This window comes from Stigmatopora nigra, chromosome 11, assembly GCF_051989575.1.
Source record: "Stigmatopora nigra isolate UIUO_SnigA chromosome 11, RoL_Snig_1.1, whole genome shotgun sequence".
NCBI classification, from domain to species: domain Eukaryota; kingdom Metazoa; phylum Chordata; class Actinopteri; order Syngnathiformes; family Syngnathidae; genus Stigmatopora; species Stigmatopora nigra.
The window spans coordinates 8,307,673-8,320,104 of record NC_135518.1 but is presented as its reverse complement, the minus strand read 5'-3'; the positions used below and the strand labels follow the sequence as shown (position 1 = coordinate 8,320,104).

Below are 12,432 nucleotides of genomic sequence, written 5' to 3'. Positions count from 1 at the left end.
GATTTAGCAGAATTCAAATTGTCTGAATAACTTAAATATTCATCCTAGTTAAATTTGCAGCAAAAAAATGTGAAATATTTGTAACAGGAGGAGCATCTGATGGGTAAAGCTCTTGAACATGTTGGAATAGCATATTTTTTTCATCGTGTATTCCTGTAATCATCATCATCATCATCATCATCAGTCTGTCACAAAGCACTCAGGCAGGTGTGTTTCCATAGAGTCTCTCAAGAGAAAGAATGATAGCAACTACACAGCTGGATAATCCTGATTCTGCATTCTTCTTAATGTGAAATTCCATCAACTGCAATCAGCATCATCTCAGCACCTGCAGGATAGATTTTAATTAAACATTTTAATGATCCAGAATCTTCTTCTATTTTTTTTAATGCCACTCCTAAACACTGCCTTTTAAATATCTTTACTTTGGCCAGACATTTTAGCAGCCCACTTATGGAACACTGCTTCAAGGACATCTACAAACTCCAAACATCTTATAAGACTTTGCCTCTGAAATGTGTCTCGATCATGAAATGTCAAACGATCCAAAGCACTTGAGGTTTTTACTCTCTTCCTTTAGGGCTTATAGGATTGGAAAAGCAAACAATTGCTAAACTTCACAGTCATTTCTGCCTCTCTCTCTCTCTCTCCTTCTCTTCCCCCAGTTTCCTTTCCTTCAAAGCATCCTCTAAAAATCATCACGGAGCCTCATTAAGGCGGAGATGAGAGGAGGCACGAACGACTCCAGATGTTTGGCGGAAAAACCCTGAGGTTGGATATCTGACACTGAGGAACTCATGTGTATCTGTGCTAAAATACACACTCTCAATTGTGCTAAAGTGTGTACGATATATGTACAAGTGTGTGTCCCCAAAGGCTATTGAAGTGTTCTACTGCCCCAATTCCCAACCAAGTAAATGATAGGATTTACTTATTTAACGTAAAAAAATAGAATGAAAACAAATCTTAATTAAAAGTGGATTCTGTAGTTTTTGTTAAATAGGATGTCTATATAAGGTAGTATATATCATTGATGCAAATTCAAGTCATGTGAGATGAACTACGTATTCATCTAGTCTTCAAAGTGATGGCCTAATTTTGTGATGTTGAATCACAACAGGAGACAATGGCTGAATTATTTGCTTTCCCTTTTGGAGATCAAAGTGAAAGAGAGATGGCTGAAAGTAATGGAATGGTTAACCATTTGTCTCAGTCCCTCAGGTGTCATCAGTCCTGGCACCTTAGTATGAAACTCGACAATGACAGCAAGCTGGGCTAAACCGGGGAATAATAATAAATCACCCTGTTGTCTTATTTATGTCTCACTGGGTACAATCAGTCATTAATGAATAGTAAATAGGAGGCAGTGTTGCTGCTATGTGTAAAATTGGCAGTTATTTTCAATCTTTCCCTACCCCTTTAATTTTTTTTTTTAATTTGGCCATTGTACATATTTGACTCATTGTTTTGTGTGCCCGTGTTTTGAAGTCTATTGTTTTGTTTTGTAACATTAAGCATTGCCAAAACATACAGGAACAGTATCATAATATCTCCCTGACCTGCCATCAGCACTTTCTCCACAAGATGCCCTCATACACTTTCTTCTCTCCCTGCATACAATCCCAGATGCATATTAATACTCTTGTTTTACTTTTTCTGGCTCTGTGGACTGATCAGTATAATAATCGGGCATTAATGACACCACTAAAACACACATTGCTGTGAACCATTTACATTTTATAGGCCCTAAATTATAGGGTCACCCTGTTTTATTTCTAATTTTGTCATTGCTAAATGAAGTTTCATGCAAATACACAAATATTACAAACATGTTCCTATCTACTATATTTATTTTTCATATTAATTTATTAATGCAACTCTAGTTTAATGCAAAACTTGGGTTAAATCTAAAGGCGCACCTGCACTTTATGTGTTTTTATGTCTTTCTTGTAAAATTCAAATATGAGAAAAAGAGGGGGGGTGCAAAATATGATCGGAATGTATACAAGATAAATACTATAACTAGGAATAATCGCAATGTCTGGGTGTTACACTGCCACAAATGTGTTGGTGTAACATAATCTGGAAGGGCCTATTACTACACTGCAAAGCAAGGGTGAATGTATTTAGTACATATACTGCAAGTGTGTCTTTGCCAGACCCTTCTCAAATGGGCGTGCGTCAATGTGCTCCAACCCTCTCCCACGCCTGCCTCATAACCTAAAATGAGAGAGCGATTGAGTGGGAGAGGAAGAAATGCTCAGCACACAGCCAATCAGAAGAGGCCTGAAGTCTTGACAGGAGTTTTTCACTTGGCTCGAGTGTCACAAGTTTGTGGTCTCCTTCGGGGCCCCAGGTGGTGCACGGCAGGAGGGACATTGTCAGTATTCAAGCAGGGCGGCATGGACATTGTATGTGTTTGCCAATATATGGAGGCCCGGAAAAGTAAGGGGACAAAAGCAGTCTGAAGCTTCCGAGCCCCTGTCAGCTGAGTCCAGTCATAATCTCGCTTTCTCGCTATGAGCTGCCTGGATGTGATGTACCACCAAAGCTATGGAGCACACCTCCTCCCTGCAGAAGCCTATAAGTCTACATGCTACAACCACCACTACCAGCAACAGCAGCAACAACAACAACAACAGGTGAGGCACTTTCCTTCTAATGGTTTTATGTTTTGGGATTCAAAGAACACTTCATCAATGGTGCTTCATCAATTGTGGACTTCTAAAGTGAACTTCTATAGGCACTATCGAGAAAAACAGTGGCAAATTTTAATAGAGGCGTACAGTGAAATAAATTGAATGGTGTGGGGGGGGGGGTGTTGGTTTCACAGTTTATACAGCTATATCTGATTCAGAAAAGAACTAAAATTCAAATGATATACATTTTGAAATAGATGCTTTTTGTATATTGTCACCAAAATACAAACGATCCAGCAATATATATCAATTACTGTAGTCGGAAAATCGAACGCAAACAATGACTCGTAAAAACCCAGATACGGTTGAGTTGCCAATGTGGAGTGTGTTTCTGAGTTAAAGTTTGTATTAGCCGTAATATGGGCCTATGATCTCCACTCATCACTCACTTTATTGCTATGGTACTCTTCAAAAATGATGTTCAATTGCCAATTCAAAACACTACAAATATCAACTCTTATTAATGAAAATGTTATGGCAAAAGCAAACAACAACAATTACAATTTCAAAGGAAGAAAATGAATCTTTACGCCCTGGTATGCATAACTAAGCCTTTGATTTATCACAAAGCATTGTGGCGATGCATTTTTGTCTAAAAAAATAACCTGACATACAAACTTACGGGTTGGGTACAGACCAATGTTGCTGGTTTGTAAAAAATGTGAGCAATTTGGGCATGTAAAAGTTATACCGTTTAGATCCCAAAGAATTGAATGAATCTAAAAAAAAAGACAATGAATGAGGAAATGAATAGAAAAAGAAATCCTGTTTTGGTTTTGTTGTCCCAGAGGAGGCTGAATGTTCACTGTAAGATGCACAACTGTTCGGTCCAGCAACAAGGTGAAGAGCGAGGAACATTATCCAGAGATCAAAGTCTCCGTCCTTCTCCTGGAATCGAATCTGGATGTGTATCATTGCATAACTTGGAATCCAAAGACGGAACTCAACCAGCAGGTGCGGAGTACCTCAACTCCCGATGCATATTGTTCACTTACTTCCAAGGGGACATCAGTGACGTGGTGGACGAACACTTTTCTCGGGCCCTGAGTCAGTCGGCTGAACTGAACAGGGAGACCAAACCAATCCGGATGACTCAGACGGTTGCCCCAAGTGCTGCCGGATCATGGAAAGGTAAACAGAGACATTGGAACTGTTTCTCTAAAAATTATATCACAGTAAGCTGATTCATGTTTTTGCTCTAGATGGCGGCTCACTCCCGGAGGGTCAGAGCAGTCCAACTTGGAGCAGCTCCTACCAATCCCATGCTGCGACCTCCCTCCCTCCTGTCTCGGTTTCAGTCCACCCCGAATTCTCCCCGAGTCCCATTTCTCTCAACCACGCCGACGGAGGTCTTTGGGCTGGCCACGTGCTCTCTCAAGCCAGCCTCCAACCCCTGGCTAGTCTTACAGACAGCTGGACCTACAGCCTAAATCCTCAAGGCACAAGTGGCTACCCCAATGTTCACGATATCTACCATCCTCACCCCCACGGCCACATCCACACGCGACATCCCCATCACCACCGGCCTATGTTTCATTCATATCCAAGCCATGGCTCACCACTGGAGTCAAGATTTAATCCTCTTCTGCTGCCCAGTGTGAGGAACCAAAGTCAATCAGCAGCCAGCGCAGGGAGTTCCCCCCACAGCGAGACCACGAAGACTGACATGGAAGCCAGCAGCAGTAGCCCAATCATGGCTTCATCCATTCCATGGACCCCTTCACCAATTCATGGATCCCTGGAGTTATATGATTCAGGTTGGTTGAGACATAAGCATCCATTCAAGCATGAAATATTCCAATTAGGTGAATTGGAAATAATATAGCTTTTTCTATTCGCAGCTCACGATCAGACAAAAGCAAAGTCATCGGTTTGGTTCTAACTGCTGACAAGCAAGATGGACTCTTCCTACACTAAGACGCACCATCGACATGAAGCTGCAAAACCACGACTGCACTATACTACAATATTGGGATGGAGATTGATGAATGATTTGGAGTTCACAGTTATGTTTTGGGTACAGCTCATTAATGTTGAACTTCATTTGTCCTTCATGTTTCATTAGCAAAAGCTATTTTCATTTGTTTGGTTTTTAATGTGTGTTTAAGTGGTTCTGTTTCAAGAACTGTTTGTGTCAATACCACTATAAAAGGCCTTAATGTCCAAAATCATGTTTTGTCTTTTTTTTTTTTTTTTTTGCTGGAGGACCTTTGTCCCTTGGTGCAAGCTTTAAATCTTTGTCTCAAGGGATGTATGATTATATTTTGATACTGTATGTTGTACTGTAAGTAATAAATTATGAAGCTCTATTTGCACATGAAGTCTCAGTATTCTTACAATATTGGAATTGCAACACTGGATTGCTTCCAATCTGTTTTTTTTTTTATGAAAACTTTGCAAATTCAGCTCCAAGATCAAAACATATTGTAAGTTTTTGCAGCTTTTAACAATCATCTGAATTGTTGCTGGAAAAAGTCAGCGGTACCAAAGGAAATAGGCTGCATTCCATAAATAGTTATTATAAGATACCATAACAGGTTTGCTCCTCACAAAAACATGCACATCAAATCACACAAAGACAAAGAGCAAGAATGCTTTTGCCCCGTCTGGACAGGAAGTTGAGTTGACACGGCAGACTTGGACAGTCAATGCTATCAGTGAGCTGGTTTGTTCCATCTGTAGTTTCAGTTTTCCAGCGTTTGCAATTCAAAGAGTTCATTTTACCATGTGGAAACATATGAGCTGAAAGAAACCACAGGCAAGGTATTTCTCCAACTTGGACAGCAACATTTTGTCGTCTTAAGGTGGCCAAAACAGTTGGTATGATCAACAGTAGCAGCTCGCTGACATTCAAGCCTCTTTTCTTCTAGTATGCAATAAAATTTACAACCAGTAGCAATTCAGATTGAGAACAAATCATCATGCAATTCTGCCAGATAACTCTAGTTCAACACATTAGTTTGACTGAACTCCTGAAATTTAACAACATATGGCAAAACATAATGAAAATTTGCAGCAGAGATTTCTTTCTTCTCGCAGATGTACTCATTAACATTAGCACGTCGAGAATTTGTCCTGCAGGCAATCTTGGAGGATAACTCCAGGCACTTTCATTGCAGGAAGAAAAGAACTGCTCAAAAAATCAATTATGGATTCTTAAAAGTGCCTTCTGGTGGTCATCAGGGTTTTATTTATCCAAATCAGTTTAAAAAAAATCAGGGTTCTCGTCATGTTCCCCAAAAACATGATTTGTCCTCAAAAACTAAAGACATTTTAAAAAGATACCAGAGCAGTAACAGTATAAAATGTGTTTATCCATAGACAACAATAGGTTCATGATAGAAAAGTACAGAAGAGCCCATCTGGGTCTTTACTTCATCTGCTATTTTCCAGTTCAAAATTGCCTTCAATTTTTACCACATAATTGCAATGGCTTTGGGGAATTGAAAAAAGTAATTTGACTGTATTTTCTATTTTCTGAGCCCTATTTCAACTCGTATTGACTTCGGACTGAGTTTACTGTGATTCCTGCCAATTTCTAACATATTTGAGTAAACAATAGGACGCACATACAAAGGCAATATCAGTTGAAAATTGGAACCCAATATATTGCCTCTGTAACTTGAACAAAAAAAGTTTAATTTTCTGATTAGAACACTCAGCTGGTGTATTTTTTTCCAGAATAAAAATAATAATTGTTATCAAAGAAGAAAATGAAGAAAACACAAAGTGAAGTACTGTTGATGAAGTATTTGTACTCAATCAAAATTGTTTTGTTAAATCAAAGAGAATAAATTAGACATCCGAGACCGCCGTTTAAACCTAGAGTCGCTTTTGTAAATAATAGTTTGCAAGTTCACATTCTGTTTTTATAAAAAGAACTAGATCTACGTCCTTGCATGCATTGTGCATTTGCAAACCACCAATCCTCTTCCAATCGGGGGGGAGAAGCACTCCATTCCATTCAGTAGGTTATTGCTGTCAGCTCCACTCTGGGTAATGTTCCAGTAACCGCAGAGGCCAGTACATAGCTGTCATTCCTCTGTTCACTCAAAGCACATTTAGCAACCAACACCTGTTTCCCCCCTGCTCAGTCTCCACTGGCCGGCTGCTCGAAGCAAGGCCTGTCCTCTGTTTAGACAAGCAAGAATCCAGCCCATGACGTTTAAGAAGCCAAAATGGCTATTTCAGGCGAACTCTAACAGTTGTGGGAAGCTCACTTGCATATCACACAGGCCGAAAAATCCATAACAGGAAGTAATGTGACATTTTCCAAGATGCAGCGCAAGCCAGATATATTGTTATAAAACGTGATTGTCTCTATGGAACAGTTCATGATAAAAGTAACAATTCTGATGGTATTTGTGCCATTGGCAAGCTTATGTAATCATTTGACAGGTGTTCTGACAGATAGTACTAGTACTAAGGAATATATTTTAACCATTCGGGAGACTTTTTTTGTATTGAATACGTTATTGCCATTGGATTATTTCATTTTTGTATGATTTTTTACTCCCCCTTCAAACTTAGTAACTACAACCTGTGTCTGTCTTTGATAGAAAATTCCATTGTGACTGTCTACTCTAAAGTGTGTCATGATCATGTTGTAGTCACACTTTAACCTGTCATTCGTCTCACTCATTTGATTTTTGACTAAAGTGCATCGAATACAGATCTGTCATGGTCCTGTCATGTAGACAATTAGTAAAAGCAACAGTTTGGAATGGCTACCGAGAAGAACCAGGTAGTTTCCTGACAGTAAAGGATATGTTCTGGATGTAAACATAATGGTTTAATAAGTGTGTTTATTTTTGGATGATTAAATGCATTCATATTTTGCTGTAGTTCTATTAAATGCTTGAATATTACACTAACAATAATACTCAAGACAAATAAATTATTTCCCATTTTCAATATTAGATTTTTTAACAATCTAGCAAGGTTTTGCTTTATGGAAAACCAACAAAGTAGTCATTGTAATGATATATTATTAAATGTATTCATACTTTAAACAAGTATATTGTTCAGTCAGTTTGTAGTGACTTCCTATAATTCTAATGTTAATTTGACAGTTTGAATTGATTTCCAAAAATAAACTTGCAACTGCTTGAGTAGTATTACAATGAACAACAATGAAATAATAACACCATTTTAAAAAATCCTCACACAAACACACACACACACACACAAACACAACACGAAGGAATGGTTTCCCCCTACCACCTGCGCGCCAATCATTCAGTCAGAGCCAATGTAACTAGACCTGCTGCACCCAATACTGCCTGTAGTGACCATACCACACATACCAGAGCCGCAGAGACATTCCGGGACCATTGACTCAGATGTTTGCTTTTGTTTTGTTTACACTTTGGAACTGTCACTGAGATAATGTTTTCTCTAAGGATTAAAAGCCACTAATGGATGGTTTCCTGAGTTAAACACTCAAATCAAGTCAGCAGGATGCATGTGTGCCCACAAAACAAATTCAGTTCAATTCTCATGAGGAAGAAAAAAAAGAAGGCGGAGAATAGGATTGACAAAAAATATGCATCTAGTGCCTTGTGTGGTTTGACAGTGCAGTTCGTTTACAAAAATTGAAATAAAGAATGCAATGTATTTTTTTTAAACCAAGGAATATGCCTTGTGTGAGATGCAATGATTTTCCTTACTCCGTACCGAGATGTTAGTTTTTAGAACATCCCCGTATCTCAGTATTCGTGTGCACGAGTGCGCGTCAGCACAGAGTGTAATCTGAGGGATAACATGAAGCTTATCCGGATGATCTCCCAACCTCCCTGGGTTTTGACAGGTTGACATCCATCATTCTTTCCATTAACTTTGCCTAATTGGCAGGTAATTCCTTGCACCCATGCCAGACTTCTACTGTCTTCTCATTGTTATTGTAGTGGGCCCCTACTGTCAATAGCTTTCCCCACTAGTGAAACTAGGCACCACGTGGTCAGGGAGCTCCTTGCCCGGCAGGACATCTTGTCCAGGGAAAGCAACTCAGCTGGTTCTGTCACTGTAACCTGGGGACGCCAAGTTGGAAACTTCCTATGTACTGGTGACCCCCATGTGGTGAAACCCTCCTCAAGTCTGACAGGAAATCCAGCCCCAAATGTGAATGCTGTCTTTGGAGGCCCATATACTTACAATTAAACTAGGGGCATCGGGACTTACACTTTTTAAGCGCGTTTCGTGTTTAAGCTGCTCAATGCACTTTCTCCTCATTTATCTACAGGAGCAATTTGGCTTAAGGTTACTTATCCATGGTCACCAACTCCGATTAATCAAATCCACATCCACAAATATTGGACCATTGAGCCACACGGCTTCAGTAAGAGTTAAACTAATTGATGTAGTTTAGCAACTAATGCAATGAAAAAAACCCATCAAAATTGTCAAAAAAATATATGGAAAGGTTAACATTGACTTTTTTGTAGCACAAAGAGTTAAAATCTGAAAATTAAATATAAATCCATTTTTTATGGCATCCAGTGGCGTAAATTCCAGTTCAACTCTGATCCCGCCTTGACAGTGATTGACAGGTGCTTGCGGGAGCAATGGGCAAATCAGACACAAGACATATGGGAGCCCCGCCCTCCTGTCACGTCTACCTTCCCATGAGTCTTTTGTGGAGAGAGAGAAGGTGGCAGGAGCAGGCAGGAGCACGTCAGAGCAACAGGAAGAAATGAACATACTTGCTGTCGCTCCGTCACATACAGACAACTTCCTTCTCTCCTATAGGAACAAGCCTGAAACACTCTCACCATCACTCCCTCCTGTGTCTATAAACTTGCATAAGTGAGGGCACTGTCATTTTGTTCAGACTTCCTGTCTGTTCAGAGCTTGCTTTTCGCATTTTCTCATTTGACTCCATACTGGCTTCATTCACACTAGATGCTTGATATTTTTAATTGTGATGATTTATCCAGATCTAAAATTGTCAGGTCACTAATGTTGCTTAGTCTAGTCCGTTGTCTATATTTCATCCGGTGGCTTTTTGCGGTCAGGACATATTGTTTTCCAATAAAACTGAAAGTACAGTATATAACAAGCCTATATTCCACAGTGGAATGGAACAATGACATTCAGGGTCAAATATGCAGCTCTTGAGTAAGGTGACATACTTTCCTAAATACTTGAATTCTGTACACTGCTATTTATGTAACTGGTGTGTGCTTTTTGTATTCACAACTGTTTAATTAAGCACTGTAGTTCAAGAATATAATAGAATTATTGGTGTTTACTGCTATTGTAACTATAACACTTACCCTCACGAGGCTCACAGGGGTGCCGGAGCCTATCCTGGTCAACAACAAGCAGTAGGCAGGGCACACTTATAATTGGTTGCCGGCCAATCCCATAATGAGACTAACGACCATGCACAAATACTTTCATACCTTGGCACTATTTTGAATTATTGATCAGCCTACCAATCTTCTTATCTGTTACATATTTTATTTTTATTTATTTCTCATACAAGAACACAGTTTTTCATATTAGTTTATGTGGCTTAAATTGCATTACAGACATTGATGGGCTTATGTAACCTGACTTATTAATACAATTTAAAATAATGGTACATAAGCACAAGTGTGCGCGTGTGTTTGAGCGCTGTGAGGAATGTGTGTGTGTGTGTGTGTGTGTGTGTGTGTGTGTGTGTGTGTGTGTGTGTGTGTGATGCAGAGGTTCAGCCGTCGTGCTACAATAGTGTCTTTGACAAGTGGTTGAAGAGAAGGCTTTGTTTGGTAATACCACACAGTGTTGTGAATGCCCGGCATAGCTGTCATTCCTCTCTCTATGCCCTCCGCCGGGCTGCTGGTTTATCAGGGATTCCTCTCTTTTCCATCTGCCTACGCACACCCTTCAATATGCGTGCGTGTGTATATGTTTGACTGCGTGTGGAAGTGAGGGAAATGATTTGTGGGGCAGTGCAGTTCGGGCTAAGAACGATGCAAATGAGCTCTGTTGGAGAATCGGGCCTTTGTTGAATGACATACTGTGCCCAAACTCAAAAGGAGGCTGCTGCACTCGAAAAATGATCCTAATCAATGATTTGCCTTGGTCATTTGGTACATGCGTAAAACCTTGAATTGCATCGCTGTTCATTGTGTTGATTTTAGCATTTTGAAATAAATACATTATCTGTGGTCTTCTGTATGTCATGTTACAAGTTGGTAGCCAATCAACCAGTGTTTTATATTAGCTAATTTATTGATATTATCTTTCTCCACGGCAGAAAATATCCTCCAAAACCACTCGAATATGTAACCCCCCCCCCCCCCCCTTATTGTGTCTTTGAGTTACTTCATTGAGTTTTGCAGATGTTTAAGCATCATTCGTTGAAAGTTATGCCAAAACTTTCAATTGGGTTCAAGTTGTGGCCAGCAACATGTTTAAACTTGCCAACCATTTGTTGTTGACTTGTTAGAGTGCTTCGGTTCATTGCACACCACCACTCAACCAAGTTTTGACTCTAGAATATATTACACGAAGGAGATAAAGGGTCAGTGCATCATGGCAACGTATTTGGGTCGTGTGGCCGCAAAGAAAAAAAAAGGAAAGCAAAGCCAAGCGCTGCCACACTTTTGTCTTCGACAGTTGGTATGAGGTGTTTGTCCTGTCTTGATGTGCATGCTGAACAAATCTCTTACCTGTCAAAGACCATTCAGAGTATTCACTGACATCTTGCAATTTGTTCAGAACTTGGCAAACTAGCCTGAAATTCTTAGAGGCTTCGAACCATCATTATCATGCTAAAACTTAACCTTGAGAGGTCGAAGAACCAACTTTCTGGTTTATTGATATTATTTATAGTGTGGCCTTGTGGTCAAAATGCTGAGATAAGGTGATTGCTAGAACTGGCTAGATTTCCAGAACCAAAAACTGAATGCATGCGTGCGAGTGTGTAATCAAAAATCAATGCCAACGGGTTTCGGCTCTTTGGATTCTAGGATTTCATAAATTCATGTTGAAAACGGAGGGGTTGGAAAACCTGCTTTGTCCTTCAAAATTGCATACCTTATGATTATATAAGTCTACCCCATGTGGATTATTTGATTTGGCCAAAATGTAACTTGGATCATTACTTAAAAAACCTTGGAATATAACATGGGAAGGGCTCTTCAAGCATTAATGGCTATACCAATTTCAAGTTCAGGATGAATGCCAGTAATAGCCTTTTTTTATAAGGACGCACTGAACTCTCAAACCATGGAGCAGCTGTGATTCAGGAAAACAAGAAAATGAACCAAGGAAATATAATTTTTAAATTGCAGTTTGAAAACTGTAATGACTCATTCTTTCTTTTGGTCTTCCGTTAAATCATTGTGTTTCTTTAAGGTCTAATTCTGTCCATCTATACACCGCTTATCCTTTTTCAGGGTTATTTGTAACTAGTAGCTGACTTTTATGCTGCTCGATTTGTTTTTTTGCGATAACTAAGTAATTTATTTGGTGTAAAATGTTATTTTCTGTGCTCGGATCTCCACTCTTACTCGTTTCCTTCTGTTTTTAGAGCAGCGCATGCCTAGTCTGAGAGAAGGTGGGACCCTGCTTGCCAGAATGACCAAATTTGGAAGTGCTGTCGTAATAATATTTCAGGAAGTAAACAGTGAGGTTCTTCCAAACCAAGAACTAATTTTGCTCATTTTAATGAAGAAAGGGGGATTATAGTAGTGGTGAAAAGGGGTCTACTATTTGTGTTCACTCTTGTTTGTGAAAATAGTTC

The 12,432-nt window shown here is 39.5% G+C and overlaps 1 protein-coding gene across 1 annotated transcript; it reads left to right on the top strand.

The window, feature by feature from the left end:
- The first annotated feature begins 2,249 nt into the window (after nucleotides 1-2,249).
- On the top strand, nucleotides 2,250-4,866 carry vgll3 (vestigial-like family member 3). Its single transcript, XM_077728246.1, has 4 exons — nucleotides 2,250-2,642; nucleotides 3,488-3,830; nucleotides 3,902-4,456; nucleotides 4,541-4,866. Exons 1-4 carry the CDS (start codon nucleotides 2,520-2,522, stop codon nucleotides 4,579-4,581), a joined length of 1,062 nt encoding a protein of 353 aa, XP_077584372.1. The 5' UTR covers nucleotides 2,250-2,519; the 3' UTR covers nucleotides 4,582-4,866.
- The last annotated feature ends 7,566 nt before the right edge of the window (nucleotides 4,867-12,432 follow it).

Excerpts from the sequence above, each read along its gene's own strand:
- vgll3 (XM_077728246.1), top strand. The coding sequence starts at position 2,520 with ATGAGCTGCCTGGATGTGATGTACCACCAAAGCTATGGAGCACACCTC. Across the intron at positions 2,643-3,487 it reads AGCAACAACAACAACAACAG|AGGAGGCTGAATGTTCACTG; the intron begins GTGAGGCACTTT and ends TTGTTGTCCCAG. Across the intron at positions 4,457-4,540 it reads CCTGGAGTTATATGATTCAG|CTCACGATCAGACAAAAGCA; the intron begins GTTGGTTGAGAC and ends TTCTATTCGCAG.